Source organism: Chelonia mydas, chromosome 13 (genome assembly GCF_015237465.2).
Source record: "Chelonia mydas isolate rCheMyd1 chromosome 13, rCheMyd1.pri.v2, whole genome shotgun sequence".
NCBI classification, from domain to species: Eukaryota; Metazoa; Chordata; order Testudines; family Cheloniidae; genus Chelonia; species Chelonia mydas.
This window is the reverse complement of record NC_051253.2, coordinates 37,774,873-37,793,916: the sequence shown is the minus strand read 5'-3', so window position 1 is coordinate 37,793,916 and position 19,044 is coordinate 37,774,873. Positions and strand designations below refer to the sequence as shown.

The 19,044-nt window shown below is 43.7% G+C and overlaps 1 protein-coding gene across 1 annotated transcript; it reads left to right on the top strand.

Moving 5' to 3' along the window:
* Positions 1-673: 673 nt before the first annotated feature.
* Positions 674-1,648, top strand: LOC102937354 (olfactory receptor 11L1). Its single transcript, XM_007062145.4, has one exon. The coding sequence runs from the start codon at positions 677-679 to the stop codon at positions 1,613-1,615; it is 939 nt and encodes a 312-aa protein (XP_007062207.2). The 5' UTR covers positions 674-676; the 3' UTR covers positions 1,616-1,648.
* The last annotated feature ends 17,396 nt before the right edge of the window (positions 1,649-19,044 follow it).

The following is a 19,044-nucleotide window of genomic DNA, read 5'->3' as shown; positions in this document are numbered from 1 at the left end:
CCTAGAATGAAATTTGCAGAGCATTTGTGAATGTGAGTGTATGTTTGTGTCAATATGGGATTGTGAGGGTGTATGTGTGTGTTAGCGTGCATGTTTATATGTGTGAATGTTACTGTGAGGATGTGTCCTTTCCTTTATGTGTGTGTGAGAGAGTGTGCATGTATGAGTAAGATTTTGTGTGATTTTGTATATATTGCTGTGAGATGCCTGAGGTGTATTTATATGTGTTGTGTTTCTTAGGCGGGTACTTATGTGTATGAAAAAGCAAGTGTGTTTGTTAATGCATGTGTCAGAGTATTTGTGTGTGTGAAGGTTTGAGTAACTGTGTGTGTATGCAAGAGTTTTTGTGAGCATTTGTGTGAATGTTTGTGTATGTTTGCATTTCATTGTCTAAATATGAACTTTTCCATGATACCTGAAATATATGTGTACCAAAAGAAATACATTAAATAATCTGATTTAATTACTACCTTGCAAAAAAAAAAAAGAGATGTTAAATGGATGGAGAGTTCTAGGAAAGAAAGGAAGGAAGTAGAAGCACTGTGGTGATGCTGATAGTGTTCCCTTAGGCTCCTTTGAGAATCCCAGCTGTAATTGTTATTTATTATGTTGGTGGTGATGCTGGTTATGATGGTGATTCTACCATCTGCAGGCAAATTCTAGCTCTTCCAAGAACATGACCAACAGCACCACACTGGTGGAGTTCTGGCTGCTCGGGTTCCATAGCCTTCCTGGCTGGCAGACCCTGCTCTTCATTGTGTTCTTGGTCATCTACATCCTAACTATCACAGGGAACATTGTCATCATCTCGGTGGTGAGGCTGGAACCCCAGCTCCACTCGCCCATGTACTCCTTCCTCCAGAACCTCTCCTTTCTGGAGATCTGCTACACCAGCACCATCATGCCCAAGATGTTGGCCAACCTACTGGTAGAGAGGAAGACCATCTCGTTTGCTGGATGCATGGCACAGCTCTATTGCTTTGTCTTCCTGGGGGCCACTGAGTGCTTCCTCCTGGCAGTGATGGCTTATGACAGGTACCTCGCCATATGTTACCCATTACACTACACAGTGGCCATGAGTGATGCATCTGGTACCCGCCTGGCCATGGGTTCCTGGGTGACTGGCATCTTCACAGGTCTCTTACCCTGCTTGCTAATCTCCAGGCTCAGTTTCTGTGGCTCCAACCAGATTAAACACTTCTTCTGTGATATCTCTCCATTGCTCAAGCTCGCCTGCTCAGACACCTCCACTACCGAGGTTGTCATATTCATTCTTTCCCTCCTGGTCCTCATCAGCTGCCTGCTGCTGACCCTAGTGTCTTACCTCTTCATCATTCTCACCATCCTAAAGATCCCCTCCTCCTCTGGGAAGAGGAAGACCTTCTCCACCTGTGGCTCACACCTGGCCGTGGTGGCCATCTACTATGGCACCATGATCTTCATGTACGTCCGCCCCACCTCCAGCCTGCCTTCAGAGCTCAATAAGATTATCTCTGTGTTCTACACCATCATCACCCCCCTCCTGAACCCCATCATCTACAGCCTGAGGAACAAGGACTTCAGGGATGCTTTAAAGAAAGTAATCAGCAGGCAGTGCAGTCTGCACAGTGTGTAAATATAAGGGGCTGGAGGTTGGATTCTGGCTTACTCCGAGGGGCCTTTATACCAAACTGGGTGTATAAAAGTGAGTGTAAGTTACAACTACATCCACTTTCACTTTCTTGTACACTGCCAGAATATTGTAAAAGGGCCTCAGTGATTATCTAGCTATCCTCTTACAAACCCCTCTATTGATAAAAAATTGAATCCTTTTGTATAAAGTTTACCCAAATAAATGCACACACAATTTGAACATTTGCTGTGGTGATTTACCTACCTGATTTTTGATTTAATGTGTTGTCTCATTTTTCTTGGTTTATTTCGTTATCATGCAATCTGAGCACCTTGAAATGCTTCACCAATAAACCATACTTCTTTTATGTGCGATATTTTATTCTAAGTGTGAAGAAGTAACTGCTTGACACTGATACATAGAGAGAGACCACAGGCACAGTTTGGTGACAAAGGCATTTGGCCAGGTTTATTGCCCAGAAGGCGCAGTCCTAATGACTCTGACAACTTGCACAAATACATTGAAAAATGAGTGCTCTGTGACAAGGAGCGGCTCAGTCAGCCCTGGGAATCTCTGCTGTCCCCTCGGCACACAAAGGGTTAAGGTGAGGTCCCCCAACATTTATAGACTGAGTCAAATGACTAGGATGCACAGCTTACATACCACTTTACATGTTTCATGACATCTGTTTGTTACCTTCACTTGCTCCTTACATCTTGGACACAACATCCCTCTTCCTTGTTCTGTCAAACCATCTTATCTTATAATAGATTGGAGCATACCTGTACAAGCCTTCTGAAATATATTTACATAAATATCTAATGCCTAATAATTCTTAGGAATGCCTCTGATTTAGCAACGTGAGCAACAACTTTGCCAAGTTCATGTACTGGACAGTGAAATTATAAGCATCTGCTTCAATATGTGGCCTGACTGTGGTTCCCAGCCTCTAGTTCAGGCCTTGGATCTCGTGCCAGGCCCAGTGCTCCAGGCTGTCTAGCTGCTACATAGGGAAATTCTGATATTTTGATACTTCAAAAAAGGCCATTTTGGGGAGTGGGGAGGAGGGAGGTGGACAAGACGTTCCCACAATTTTTGATTCAGAAATGACAAAACATTTCATTGTTACAGAAAAGAAACATTTAATTTGACCAGAACTGCAATGTTTTGTCTTAAGTCACTGCAATATGAATAACATCTTCCTATTGATTCATGCTGCCTTATGGGACTTATATCTCCAGTCATAGAATCATAGAATGGCATGACTGGAAGGGACCTTGAGAGGACTTCTAGTCCAGTCCCCTGCACTCAAGACATGGCTAAGTATGATCTAGACCATCCCTTATATTGACAGAGATTTCACAATCTCCTCAGACAATTTATTCCAGTGCAATATCTCATGCCTGCCTTCTTTGCTATGGGCTTGGATTCCTGGCCAGACTGCAGGAGTGCACAAAGGGAAATGTAGTCAGGCCAAGGACCCTGGTATATAAGGGAGAATGGACACGTGAATTACAACTCCCATCAGGCAAGTGGAACGACAGGGAAATACAGTTCATGGCTTCCAAGGCCAGCTGTGACCAATGTTATTATCTAGTCTGACCTCTTGTATAGCACAAGACATTATTTCCCCAAACATAATTTCTCTTTGAACTGGAACATATATTTAATAAGTAAATAAATCTGAGCTTGATTTTAAAATTCCAGTGATGGAAAATCCAACATAACCTTTGTTAAATTGTGGGTTAATTGTTCTCACTCTTAAATTGCATGCTTAATTTCCAGTCTGAAATTTGTCTTGCTTCAATAAAGGTTAATGTTAATTCAATTTTATTTTTAGCAGATTCAAAACAAACCATTTTTAGTTCACTTCCACAAATCAAAACATTTTGATTTGCACTGAATAGCATATTTTGTTTTGAGTTTTCTAATGGAAAACAGAAAAAAAAAATCAGCAAAATTGAAGTTGTCTGCAAAAAAAAATCAATTTTATGGAAAATGCATTTTCCACAGAAAAATTCCAACTAGCTTTATTAATTACCCATGATTCATTTAGTTCTAGACTTCCTCTAAGACCACCAAAAAAGAGAACAATCAGTGTCAGATGTGACACTGATGATGTGATGTAGACATCAAATCCCACTGGGCAATAGACTAGGAAAAGCCCTAGCTCACCCAGGGTCAAAGCTCCTCATGGCAAAAATGACTAGCAGTTGGTTCTCAGACCACATTCCTCGATTCTTTGATATGTACAATTAATGATGCAATAATTATGGCTGAGATTTTAAGTGAGCCTGAGAGAACTAGGTGCAAAAATCCCATTGTCTATTAATGGAATTGGGGTAACTACTTCTCTTAGGCCTTTTTGAAAAATCCCAAGCATGATTATTACACTTCCTTTGGGTCCTAGTTACTGAGAAATTTACATAGGTGATCATGTCCCTGAGGGACCAATGTTGAGCAAATATATCTTCATAATAATGATGACTGTTCTCAGACAATGCTTGGAGAAACTACTGTCCATAAACAAAATGTCTTCATAATTCAAAGTACAAATAAAGAGAAATATAACTGTGTGGCGGAAAAAATGTCCACGTGTTGTGTTTGGATCAGAACCAGCCTGAGGCCCTTTATTTCAAGCAATGCGCATTGCAAGGAGAGACAGGCAGGGCTGCTCTGCTGAATACAGAAATACAGGAGCTTATATAGCTTAAAACCACAACTGGTTACACATACTTTTGCATTGATATTTTGCCTTGTTAGGAATCTATCAAAACAAGCTTCCTTATTTGGGTATAGAAAAACAAGCTTTTTCCTGTTATTCACAGGTGTTTCTTTTGTGGTTTAACATCCTTTCTAACACTACTGTTGTGGTTACACTTTAACATGCCTGTCTGTTACAAATTGTTCTGCTTAAAACTTTTCATTTTGCCTTCCCTCCTGCCCCTTATACACAGAAACAAGCTTGACCATTGTCTAAGGCCTAGACAGGCTTGACCAAAGTCGAGGCCTATTAAATTTTCCTTCACAATTGTTTATATATATATGTATTTATCCTGACATCCATCCATCCATCTATCTATCTATCTATCTACTGTTGTATCTAACTGACAAAAATTAAACAAGTAATTGAAGGAGGAAAGAAACAACTCATCGAGTCAATATAGCTTCTCAGACATAAAATGACAAGAGTTAGGAAAGTCTCTCATCTTAATGTGACAGTTTTAGATGACACAATGGAGCTTTTATACCATGCAGTTCTTTTCTTTAAAAAAAAAAAAAAAAAAAAAAGGGGTCCAGAGGCAAATCTGAGAACTGCAGGCCTGTAAACCCTAACTTCAGTATCAGGAAAATTGGTTGAAGCTATAATAAAGAATAGAATTCGCAGACATATATAAATGAACTTGATTTGCTGGGGAAGAAAACATTTTTTAAAAAAGGAAAATCATGCCTTATAGTTCATTTGAATTATGTGAGTGGGTCAACAAACATGGAAAAGGGTGACCCAGTTGATATAGTATACCTGGAAATTCAGAAAGCCTTTCAAAGGGTCCCACATCAAAGGCTCTTAAGCAAAGTAAGCAGACATGGGATGAGAGGGAAAATCCTTTCATGCATCAGTAACTGATTAAAAGATAGGAAATAAAAGGTTGGCATACATTGTCAGCTTTCACAGTGAAGAGAGGTAAATAATGGGGCACCCCAAGGATCTGTACTGGAACCAGTGCAGTGCAACATATTCATAAATAATCTGAAAAAAAAAAGGTAAACAGTGAGATGACAAAGTTTGCAGATGATACAAAATTACTCAAGATAGTTACATCCAAAGCTGACTATGAAGAGTTTCAAAGGGATCTCATTAAACTGGGTGGCTGGGTAAGAAAATGGCAGATGAAATTCAATGTTGATAAATGCAAACAAATGCACATTGTAAAACAGAATCTCATCTATGCATACAAAATAATGGAGTCTAAATTAGCTGTTACTGCTCAGGAAAGAGATCTTGGAGTCATTGTGGATAGTTCTCTGAAAACATCCACTCAACACACCGTTCAGTCAAAAAAGCTAACAGAATGGTAGGACCCATTAGGAAATGGATAGAAAATCAGATAGAAAATATCAAAATGCCACTATATAGATAGACGATATGCCTGAACCTTGAATGTACTTATGGTCAGCCCATCTCAAAAAAGATATATTAGAGTTGGAAAAGGTACAGAAAAAAGCAACAATTCCGTATGAGGAGACATTAAAATGACTGGAACTGTTCATCTTACAGAAGAGATGACTGACAGGGAATATGATAGAGATCTATAAAGTAATTAATGATGTGGAGAAAATGAATAAGGATGTGTTATTTACCCCCTTCACATAACACATGAACCAGGAGTCACTGAACCAAATTAGTAAGCAGCAGGTTTAAAACAAACATTACACATAACACACAGTCAACTTATGGAACTCATTGCTGGGAGATGTTTTGAAGGCCACAAATATAATTGGGTTCAGAAAAGAATAAGATAAGTTTATGGTCCTTTAGTGAATTTTAGCCAAAATGATCAGGAAAACAACCCCATGCTCTGGGTGTCCCTAAGACTCTGACTGCCAGAAGCTGGGACTGGATGACAGGGGATAGATCAGTCAATAATTGGCTTATTCTGTTCATTCCCTCTGGAGCATCTGGCCACTGTCACAATACAGGATACTGGGCTAGATGGACCATCGGTCTGACCCAGTGTGGCTGTTCTTATGTTCTGGGAAAGTTGCAAGTCATTGCAATGGATTTTATTTATCTGCCCATCATGACAGAAATACAACCATCAGATTGAAAGTATTTGCCTCAGCATTTGAATGAGCTGAGGGTTGGTGTGATAACAACACTGCTATCTTAAAGTGTTTTCCATTGTTGAAAGCAGTGAAGCACACAGCATATTTTTTAAAGCCATGGTCAGGAAATGCTGCTGTTGGCCTTGCCGGAGCATGTACAACTAGCAGTGTGAACCAAAGGCTGTGAATCAGAGTAGACCTGGTCATGGCAGAACAGTAACATACCAGGTATTGGCTGACCAAGTAAGCACATTCCTGATAGTAAAAGAACACCCAGAGCTCTCAGGTAGCTATGGAAACACATTCCTAAGAGATGGCACATGGACACACACCGACCCCATGTAAGAAAAGGATGGCGTGACAGGATCAGGGATGAGGAAGTAGGATGTTTTTATTGAACTAGCAGGTACAAGGTATAAGGGTGGTAACTAACAACACCTGGAGTGTCATACTTGACTTGTTTGTATCAAGGTCTAAAAGGAGTAGTTACAGGAGGGGCAACTTTTTATCAGCAAATGGGACAGGCCCCTGGTGTCCTGACTGAGCCTTTCCCTTGTCATGGGCAGACATGTGTTAGTATCCCTGTGACCCGTTGGACAGGGTGGAGTACCGTGCACTGCTGATAATAAACCTGTCTGAACTCTTTCACCCCCAAACCGAGCCCATGGTCTGTCTCTATGAGTAACATTGAGGTCTGCTCAATCAGCAAGCTGCATCCTCTGCTCTTGCAGCCAACACTGGAGCTCCAAGAACAGCAGCATTGAGCAGCCGTAACAACTTTGTGGCCCTAACAACATTCCTCAGCACTAACAACATCTGCAAGTCCATGGAGCATTTTAAACATGCACACACACACCACTTGCAATGATGTATGGGGTAGTTCCATTAATTGCTGAATCCAGTAGCACATCTTGTACCTCCCCAAGTCAAAGCATGGGATGCAGTGTGTGACAAAGCCACAAAATGAGGGAGACAAAAAATATCACTCATGCAAGAAACCTAAAATGATATGTGATTCCTTCTTTTAGTGTGGGAAAACTAAAATGGTCTTGTGGGTCATGCACTAGGATGGCTCTCAGAAGAGATCACTTCAATTCCCTGCTCCATCACTAACTCCCTGTAGGGCCTGGTAGCATGTAAATTCATATTTCTTTGCCTCAGTTTATCATTTGTAACAAGTCTGCATGCCGCCTTACCAGAATGACATAGACACAGTTTAGGGGGGTTCCCAGAAGGGTCGTGAACCACCATCTGTGTTAAGGGGGGTTCTGCTGAAGTAGGAGACATTAAAAGAGACAAGTCTGTCCAGTTTGGTGGAGAGCACAACAGGGACACATGCTACATGAGCGTGCATGGGAACTATGAGAATGTCAGATGCTCCTTTATTACCCTGAATGACCTACCCAGAGCATGGACTGTAGCGAAGGTGGGATAACATCCTCCATAGAGACAATGCTAACTGGCACAGAGAAACTGTTGTGGATTGGCCAGGCATAGGACTGGTGCAGATTAGTCCCTTCACAGAGCAAGAAGGGAACTAAATACCACACTGGTACTCTAAGTCACAATTCAGTCCCTAACCTGTTCCTCAAACAGCACAGGTAATGTTAGGATTTTGAAAGGGGGCTAAGAGTATTACAATAATACAATTCTAGAAATGCAGGGCTGGAAGGGACCTCAAGAGGTCATCTAGACCAGCCCCTTGTTCTGAGGAGGACGAAATAAACCTAGAGCATCCCTGATAAGCATTTGTCCAACTTGTTCTTAAAAACCTCCAATGATGGAGATTCCAGAACCTCACTTAGAAGCCTGTTCCAGGGCTTAATTATCCTTATAATTATAAAGGCTTTCCTAACATCTGACCTAAATCTCCCTTGCCACAGCTCAAGCTCATTCCTTCTTGTCCCACCTTCAATGGACACGAAGAACAATTGATCACCATCCTCAATATATCTGAAGACTTTTGTCAGATCTCCCCCTTCCCCAGTCTTCATTTCTCAAGAGCAATCATGCCCAGTTTTTTAACCTTTCCTCATAAGTCAGGGTTTTTGAAACTTTTTATCATTTTTGTTACTCTCCTCCGGACTTTCTCCAATTAATCCACGTTTCCTAAAGTGTGTTGGGGTTATCCCAAGACCTTTTCCATTCAGTTCCCCAAGAACTCAGTTTGACTCCAGTCTCCTCAGTCAGGTTCCTTTATTTGGCATACAGCAATGCCATGTTGAGCCCATCACACTCAAGCAAAGATGGTGGGAATAGGGAGTACCACAAATCCAAAGTGGCACAGCAAACCTCTTCCTTCATTCACATTTACATATTACATTGTAATTACTATACATTGCATCACATATTTTTGGATTAGCTTGGTTAGTTTGCAGGAACCAATCTCTATATGGCATGCTTTGCTCGTGCACTTTCCATGCTCAAACTACTCTTTACCTCTTCTTTACTTTCCTGACTTATCCTGTCCATTGTTATCTTGTTCATGATAAATGGCTTCCTGGGTGTTCTCCCTCTTATCTTGGCTATCTTAGACACTTTGTCTTTTAGCTTACTGACCCATTTACTTTCTTTTTTAGCACAGATATTCCTTTTTAAGCCTGCTAATCAATTTATCTCCCTACTCCTGTCTTCTAAGAAATGAGGCCTCTCCCATGTTTAATTACTTATGTCAGGCCAGGCCTTCAGTCCTAAAAAGCACGGCACCAAGAATTTGACACAGTACTCCAGCCAAGGCCTCCCCAGTGCCAAATATAGCATGACAATTGCTTCCCATGTCTTTCACATGACTCTCCTGTTAATACACCCCGGAAAGATATTAGCCTTTTTTGTAACTGCATTATTTTGTTGAGTCATATTCAATTTGTGATCCACTATCACACCCAGATTCTTTTCAGCAGTACTACTGCCTAATCCATTTTCCCATTTCTGTAGTTTTGCATTTGTTTTTTCCCCCCCTTCCTAAGTGCAGTACTTTGCACTTCCTTTATTGAATTTCATCTTGTTGATTTCAGACAAGTTGTCCAATCTGTCAAGGTTGTTTTGAATTCTAATCCTGTCCTCTAAAGGGCTTGCTACCCCACCCAGATTGGTGTTGTGATGGGTTGTCATTCCTGGGGTGCTGTCTGGGAGCTGTGAGAATTACTGTGCCTCCCTAAGACACACAGCTGTGTTGGGGACACAGCCAGCCTCCCCCAGGCCCTGTTATCATTCAACTTAACAACAGGTGGCACCACTAACCCAAACTGGGCTACCTGAGTGTAAACAGCAGACACCAGCCAATTTCCAAGCTCCTCAGGCATGCACCCCCCTCTGGAGTATAAACCCAAAATTATGCCGTCTTGCACTGCAAAGGGATTTGTAAGCTCATAAACAGTTTGTCCCTCCCTCAGTGTGGAGAGGACAATGCACACTTGTGTTAACCAAGCTGAGATTTTCCCCAAACACTTCAGTCAAAGGCACACTGTCTTAGAATAAAGCATAAAACAAGTTTATTAACTACAAAAAGATCGATTTTAAGTGATTATAAGCAATAGCAAACAGATCAATGCAGATGACCTAGTAAATAAACAAAACTGCAAACTAAGCCTAAAATACTAGAAAGACTGGATATGAATTAGTAATTTCTCACCCTGACTGATGATACAAGCAGGCTTGCAGATTCTTAAGGCACAAGCAGCACTTGCTTTGATTTAGTTGGGGTTGGTCCTGCTTTGTGCAGGGGATTGTACTAGGTGACCTCCTGAGGTCTCTTCCAACCTTAATATTCTATGAATCTATGATTCTATGAACTGGGAATCAGGATTCCTGTGAGCTATTCCTAGTTCCAGGAGGGCATGGGGGGGTCTACTGATGAGGGGTTTCTTTTGGGGGGGGGGCTAAATCAGTACTCCTGGGTTCTATCATCAGCTGCAGGATGGTTTAATCAAAGGGACAAAGAATCAAGATTCCTGCCTGCAACTTCTATTCTGTTCTGTTCTATATAGGTTCTTATATCCCATTCATGACGGTCATATCTGAGGGCTTCCCACTCATGGTGTAGGCAACATAACTTACACATCTGTCATGTGTGGTTCTCTCATCTTCCCCCCAGAGGGAGAAGCCTGTGCAGTGGAGAGTCTTGTTTTGGTAGGGTTCGCTTTTTTTTTCTTTTATTATTTATTTATTTACAGTATATAAATATGCCTGTAGCTACATGTTTATGTTTAAGAAAGGAAAGTCAAATAAACATGCTTTGAACTTGGAGCAGAAGTTGATGAGGTTTGTGATGGTCTTTAGTTCCTGGGTCTGTCCATTCCACAGCCTTTAGCCAGTCCCCGAAGAAAGTTTCATCTACTGCACTGATGAGTTTTACTCTTCGGCCTTGTTTACATTACACGCTAAATTGGTGCAGTGGCGTCAATTTAGTGGGTCTGGTGTAGACGTGATAAGTCAATGGGAGAGCGCCCTCCCATTGACTTAATTAATCCACCTTAATGAGAGGGAGAAGCTATGTCAATGAGAGATCATCTCCGGTAGACATAGTGTGGTGTAGATACCGTGTTAAGCTGATGTAAGTTACATCCACTTAAGTTACGTAACTTATGCAACTTAAGTAGCATAACTTTCACTGACTTGTAGCATTAGTGTAGACAAGACCTTAGTATTGAGAGTTCCATTGTGCCAGAGGAGCACAGTTGTTGGCCACCATCTTTGTCCCAGAGTGTTAAACCATATTCAAGTGTCCTGGGCCCAGGCCATGGAGCACTTTGAAGATAAAGACCGAGACCTTGAGCTCAAGTTGAAATTCTATGGGAAGCCAGTGTATAGAGCAGAGGATAGGTCTTATGTGTGCAGGGTGGCCTGTATTGCTGAGGAGACACACCGCAGCATTTTATAATAGCTGGAGTTTCCTAAACTCTGAATGTTTCATGCCCGGGTATATTGTATTACTGTAGTCCAGCCAAGAAGTGACAAAAGTGTGAATGACTGAGGCCAGGTCTTTGTCTGTCACCATGTGACAGAGTCTCCTGGACAACTAGAGATGACAGGGAGTGTTACTCATGGCTGTTGTTATGCAAGAGTCCAGCATCAGCAAGGAATCCAAGAGGACTCCTGACTTTGTGTGTTTGACCATTGTTATGTCCCTTTGTCTCTCTGTCCCTCAGTTTCCCCCTACAAAATGGTGCTAGAAATATTTACCTCCTGTATTAATCATAAGTGGCACCACATACTAGCTAGAGGAACAGGGATGAATGCAGAGCCTTCACCCTTCAATTCCAAAATCCCAGGCCAATCCCATCTTCTCTTAGGAAGTCCCTTATTCTTTCTGGGGACCTATGTTGGGTACATTATGCAGTGGGCTCTGTTGTGGTTTCTGGGTACTGCTGAATTGGCTTGGATGGATTAGCCAATAGCCTTGGAAGGATTAGATTTTTATTGGCAACAATCCATTTTGCCATGCACGTAAAAACTGATAAAAAATATTTCCAGTGATAATAATTGAAATGTACAGATAGGCAAAGTAAGAAAAATGCTGCTTGAAAACTTATTAGAGTTTAATTTAAGGACATAGCATTGATCCACAGGTCAAAAACCTGGGTCTGCAAGGTTTATAGGAGCAGCCACACACCAACCCTCCACCTGGCAGCCTGCTGGTGTTTGCTTACCTGGGACCCATGAAGGCCAGCCCCAGTTTAAGGCTCCACCCCTACAGTCCTATTGGCAGAGTCCTGGAACAGCTGATTGGCCTGCTTGCCCTACTTAAGCCAACAGCAGGAACAAAAAGCTCTCTGAACAATAGGACTTCACCCTGTTTTGGACTGTGCACTGCCTACTCCTGCCTCAGTGTGACTCCTGCATCTGTCTTGCGATTCTGACCTCCAGTCTGTCTCCTGACTTGGACCTCCTGGGATCCTGACTGTGGCTCCGGAATCATGGTTCTGATCTTCAGTTTGGCTCCTGCTTCTGACCTCCTGGTATCCTAACTCCTGTCTTGTGACTGAGGATTTTGGCTCTGAATACGAAGTCTGGAGGCCCATAACCTGTCCATGGCAAATATTTACTTGTATATTTTGACAAATGATGCTGATAGTTATAAAGCTTGAACCTTTGAATCTAAGCATCTACTATTATTAAATAATTATTGTCTGATCCTTCAATAACTTGGTGCAACTGTGAAAATGTAAACTGATAAAAAATAGAAAAAATTCTTAAAATTAAGGTCAATATTATTCATCAAAATTGTATATAATCAAATTCTGCCAAGCCTAACTAATAATAGCAATCAGTCATCCACTACATAATTTCATGGGGTTTTGGCTGCATAATCCATTAGCGTCTGAAAACAATTGACTTAAAAGCAAACACACTCCTGAGAGATAGCACAGGAACACACCAACACTTCATAAAAATAAGGGTGGGATGACAGGATAATGGATAAGGATGTTTTGTACAATGATAAGGGTGGTAACTAACAACATCTCGAGTGTAATACGCAATGTTTGTATCAACGTATAAAAGGGGAGGTCATGGGAGGGCAATCTTTGTGCTAGTCTTTGGGACAGCATCCTCGTATGCTGCTTGAGTCGGTACCATTGTCGCAAGTACACGTGGGTTAGTGCACATGTAAACATTGAGATGGGGCACTAGGACCATGCTTCATCAAAAATAAATCTGGTAGAGCACCTTGCCACCAAAACAAGTCTGTGGTCTTTCTTTATGAACAACATTGAGGTCTGATGAATCAGCAAGCTGCGTCCTCCACAGAACCAGAAACAGCAGTACTTAGCAGCCTTATCAACATTTACCAGCACTAACAACAGGGGGCAGCAGAGGGTGGAGGTGGGGAAGGGGCACCTATACAGTATAATGTGCACTAGGGGAAGCAGAAGTTGAGGGCGGGGAAGGGGAGGCTATGTCATATAATGGGCACTAGGGGCAGCAGATGTTGGGGGCAGGGAAGGGGAGGCTATACTGTATAATAGGCACTAGGGGCAGCAGAAGGTGGGGGTGACAAAGGGGCACTGGGGAAGCAGAGGGTCGGGGGTGGGGAAGCAGTGACTCTATTGTACAATGGGCACTGGGGTAGCAGAGGCTGAGGGGTGGGGAAGGGCAGCTATGCCCTATTATGGGCACTGGGGTAGCAGAAATTAGCATTGGGGAAGGGAAGGCAATACTGTATATTTGGTACTGGGGCAGAAGGCGGTGGGGGTGCGAAAAAGGTCATTATACTGTATAATGGGCACTAGGGGCAGCAGAAGGCGGGGGTGGGGAAGGGGCGGCTATACTGTATAATGGGCACTAGGGGGCAGCAGAGGGTGGGGGCGGGGAAGGGGCAGCTATACTGTATAATGGGCACTAGGGGGCAGCAGAGGGTGGGGGTGGGGAAGGGGCGGCTATACTGTATAATGGGCACTAGGGGGCAGCAGAGGGTGGGGGTGGGGAAGGGGCGGCTATACTGTATAATGGGCACTAGGGGCAGCAGAGGGTGGGGGTGGGGAAGGGGCGGCTATACTGTATAATGGGCACTAGGGGTAGCAGACAGAGGGGGTGGAGAAGGGGCCGCTATCCTGTATAATGGGTACTGGGGCAGCAGAGGGTGAGGGGAAGAGAAGTGGCAGCTATACTGTATAATGGACACTTGGGGCAGCAGAGGGTTGGGGTGGGGATGGGGCGGCTATACTTATCATGAACACTAGGGGTAACAATTGGTGAGGCGTGGGGAAGGGGCAGCTCTACTGTGTAATGACCAACTGTGAGTATTTGAAGTAGTTCTTATAGTTATTGAGAAATGGAGTCGAAAGGAGCCCAACACATTTTCCTTTATTCTTTCAGTTTCAGTCTAACACGTTGTCATACACATAGAACTATGGGGTAGCATAAAATCCCTCCTGAGCAGCTGTACTGAATCCTGACCTGTAAGGGGCTAAGGCTTGGTCTACACTGGAGGGGAGGGGGAATCGATCTAAGTTATGCAACTTCAGCTTCGTGAATAACGTAGCTGAAGTCAACATACTTAGACCTACTCACCACGGTGTCTTCACTGCAGTGAGTCAACCGCTGCCGCTCCCCCGTCGACTCTGCCTGCACCTCTCGCAGAGGTGGAGTACAGGAGTCAACGGGAGAGCACTTGGGGGTAGATTTATCGTGTCTAGACTAGACACGATAAATTGACCCCACTGGATCGATCGCTGCTTGCCAATCTGGCGAGTAGTGTAGACATACCCTAAGAAGCTCAAATAACCTGTTTGGCACCTGACCAAAAGGACCAATAAGGAAAAAAGATACTTTAAATCTTGTGGGGGGGGGGAGGTTTTGTTTGTGCTCTTTTTGTTGTTCCCTCTCTGGATGGAGAGAGAGACCAGGCAGGTAAAACATCTCCTAAAACCATACCTGAAATGATTAATCTAAGATTACAAAAATTGTAAGTAAAGGGCAAGGAAATGTATTAGATTATATTTTGTTTTAGCTTGTGAACTTTCCCTATGCTAAGAGGTAATTTCATTCCTGTTTTGTAACTGGGAAGCAGAGTCAGAGTGGAATACCTCTGTGTTTTAAATCTTTTTATGTACCCTGTAAAATTATCTTCCATCCTAATTTTGCAGGTGTGATTCTTTTACTTTTTTTTAAATAAAATTCTTCTTTTAAGAACCTGATTGATCTTCAGTGTCCTAAAAATCATGGGGAAGTTTTAACCTAAGCTGATAGAAATAAGCTTAGGGGGTCTTTCATGCGGGTCCCCACATCTGTACCCCAGAGTTCAGAGTGGGGAAGGAACCCTGACATGGTGGCAGCGTAGTGGGATCATTTTGAACCAGAAGCACAGAACTCAGGATTTTAAAAGGACACTTTTTTTTTGTCTGCTTGAAAACCAGGGAGGTTGTTTTTTTTTTAAAGGACACTTTTTTTTTAAAGCTGAGAGCAGCTGGAGGGTTTTTTTTTCTTTGCGTGAGGGCAGAGTAGTTAAGTTACAGCAAGGGAATTCACAAGCTGTTGGGTTGGTTTTTTTTTCTAGCTCTCGGACTAGGCTAGGCTAAGGGCAAAAAGGCTAGCAAGAGTGATGGAAAGTGAGGTCCAAAAAAAACTGGAATTAGCGAGATTGGAAGCTGAAGAGAGACAGAAGGAACATGAAAGACAAATGGCCTTAAAGTGCTTGGAGTTGGAAGTGGAGAAGAGGAGAGAGGGGAAACGCTTGGATACGGATTTAGAGATGAAACACTTAGATCTGGAAAGGGCTAAGTTGGGTCTACCATATAACCCTGACAGTCTTTCTCCAGGTACCGCTCCCCATTCCAAAAAATTCCCCACCTACAAGGCAGGTGATGGTACAGAGGCCTTCTTAGAAAATGTCAAAAGGGCCTGCCCTGGATACAGCATCTCTGCAGACCAATACATGGTAGAGCTGAGGCCGCAGCTCAGTGGACCCTTAGCAGAGGTGGCAGGTGAGATGGCTAAAGAACAGCTATGAACTTTTTTAAAAACAGGCCAGAATTAAAATGGGGCTAACACCCGAGCATGCCGTTCGGCAGTTCAGAGCCCTAAGGTGGAAAACAAAAGTGGCATTTTCCCTACACACCTATCACATTGTAAAAAATTGGGGTGCCTGGATATCAGGAGCAAGTGTTAAATTACTGGAAGATCTGTGTTTCCTAATGCAAATGCAGCTGTTCTTACAGGGTGTTCCTGAGGAAATAGAAAGGTACATCCTAGATGGGAAGCCCAAAACTGTAATCCAGGCAGGGGAGATCGGAACAAAATGGGTTGGAATGGTGTCCCTAGCCTCTCTTTGCCAGAAGCATGATTGCCAGGGCATGGATCAGTTGCTGATAACCTGTCTGTTAATTCCCTTTGGGGCATCTGGCACTGGCCACTGTCAGAGGACAGGATACTGGGCTTGAGGAACCCTTGGTCTGACCCAGTATGACCATTCTTATGTTCCTATGTTCTTATGCTCTCCTAGAAGACAGAGCACTGCCTTAGTACTTCCAGCCACTGGCTGGGATTCACCATGTGCCCAAGGGGCTGGCACTGGGGGCTTTCAATGTGGACTCATCTTGACCTCCGCCAAGTCCTGTCTGAGGGGGTGACAGGTGCTGAAAGTGTGTGGGGTTGTGTGTGTACAGGGGCAATGTGTGTGTGTGGGGGTGTAAGTATGGGCGGTCTCTCCCTGGCAATGCTCTGGGTGTCCGCACATCATTCAGGGATCAAATCCAGATCTGGCTGCTCCCATCCACTCCGGAGACCAAGTCCCAGGGACCCAGTGGCTCAGAGAGCAGATATCAGCCCCTTCTCACCCAGCTCCCTTCACAGCAGAGATGGAGAGAGGAGGAGGCTGAGATCTCACAGCCAGGTGAGTTTTTACACACACAGTCCTTCTTGCTTCGATTCTTCTGTGGCTGCTGCTCTGTTCTGCCACCTGCCCCTCCCTGCTCTAACCACTAACCCAGCCAGGAGCAAATTCAGGCTGCCAATCAGCAAGAGGTTTCTAACCATCAGAGGGAGGAAGTTCTGAAGCAGGACCCCAATAGGAGTTGTGGGAGGCACACAACTTGGTTAGTTTTAAGGGACAGATAGAGAAATGTATGAGTGCGTGTCATAAATATAAAGGGAAGGGTAACCACCTTTCTGTATACAGAACTATAAAATCCCTCCTGGCCAGAGGCAAAACCCTTTCACCTGTAAAGGGTTAAGAAGCTAAGATAACCTCGATGGCACCTGACCAAAATGACCAATAAGGAGACAAGTTACTTTCAAAGCTGGAGGGGGGGAACAAGGGGTCTGTCTGTCTGTGTGATGCTTTTGCCGGGAACAGATCAGGAATGCTCTTCAGAACTCCTTAAGTTGAATAGACACTGGGAGTGGATGGGTCATTACACAAAGTAAAACTATTTCCCCATGTTTATTTCCCCACCCCCACCCCCCACTGTTCCTCAGACGTTCTTGTCAACTGCTGGAAATGGCCCACCTTGATTATCACTACAAAAGGTTTTCTTCCCCTCCCCCCTGGCCCTTCCCCGCTCTCCTGCTGGTAATAGCTCATCTTAAGTGATCACTCTCCTTACAGTGTGTACGGTATCACCCATTGTTTCATGTTCTCTATGTATAAATCTCCCCACTGTATTTTCCACTGAATGCATCCAATGAAGTGAGCTGTAGCTCACGAAAGCTTATGCTCAAATAAATTTGTTAGTCTCTAAGGTGCCACAAGTACTCCTTTTCATTAAGTTAGTAAGTAATCTAGCTAGAAATGCATTAGATTTCCTATTGTTTAATGGCTGGTAAAATAAGCTGTGCTGGATGGAATGTATATTCCTGTTTTTGTGTCTTTTTGTAACTTAAAGTTTTCCCAAGAGGGATTCTCTATGTTTTGAATCTGATTACCCTGTAAAGTATTTACCATCCTGATTTTACAGAGGTGATTCTTTTACTTTTTCTTTAATTAAAATTCTTCTTTTAAGAACCTGATTGCTTTTTAATTGTTCTTAAGATCCAAGGGTTTGGGTCTGTGTTCACCTATGCAAATTGGTGAGGATTTTTATCAAGCCTTCCCCAGGAAAGGGGGTGTAGGGCTTGGGAGGATATTTTGGGGGGAAGACGTCTCCAAGTGGGCTCTTTCCCTGTTCTTTGTTTAAGACGCTTGATGGTGGCAGCATAGGGTTCAAGGACAAGGCAAAGTTTGTACCTTGGGGAAATTGTTAACCTAAGCTGGTAAGAATAAGCTTAGAGGGTCTTTCATGCAGGTCCCCACATCTGTACCCTAGAGTTCAGAGTGGGTAAGGAACCTTGACAGTGCGATTGTATAATGGGTTGCTTGTGATGGGGGCATGGCTCAGGAGCCCCAGGGATCACTTCCAGTTAATGTCCTGTGTTCCCTATGCTCATGCTTCAGGGTTTCAGCCGGCCACTGGCAGGGGTCAGGAAGGGATTTTCCCCCCTGAAATGTATTCTGAGAGATTTTTTTGTTTGGGAGTTTTTTTGTTTTGTTTTACCTCCTTCCTCTGAAGCACCAGAAGATGCCCACAGCTGGAGATGGGACATTGGATGGGGATGGAGAGGGGGATGAGGTGGCACCGAGCATCCTCTTTCCCCAGCACTTGGCTGGCTGGTTCTCGTCACATGCTCAGGGTCCCACTGATTGACATATGTGGGGTCAGGAAAGAATTTTCCCCCTGGCAACATCGGCAGTGACCTAGGAGGGGAATTTTGTGTCCCTCTGCCATGTGTGGTTACAGGTCACTTGCCAGAATTATTTGGGTGGATCTCACTTAACAATTTCCCTGCATGGCAGGGGCCTTGGGCACTAGTACACCCCTTTCCCTCCTGTTCTCTGCCTGAGGCTGTGATACTTTGGCATCTGTCACGGAGTGTGGGGGAGTCCAGGCCCTGCACCCCTCTTCCTGGGATTCACTGAGACTCTCAGCCAGCCAGTAAAACAGAAGGTTTATTGGACAGCAGGAACACAGTCCAAAACAGAGCTTGTGGGGACACCCAGGACCCCTCTGTCAAGTCCTTCTGGGGGAGCAGGGAGCTTAGACCCCAGCCCTGGGGTTCCCTGTCTTCCTCCACCCAGCCCCAAACTGAAACTAAACCCACCCAGCAGGTTCCCTGCTGCAGCCTCTGTTCAC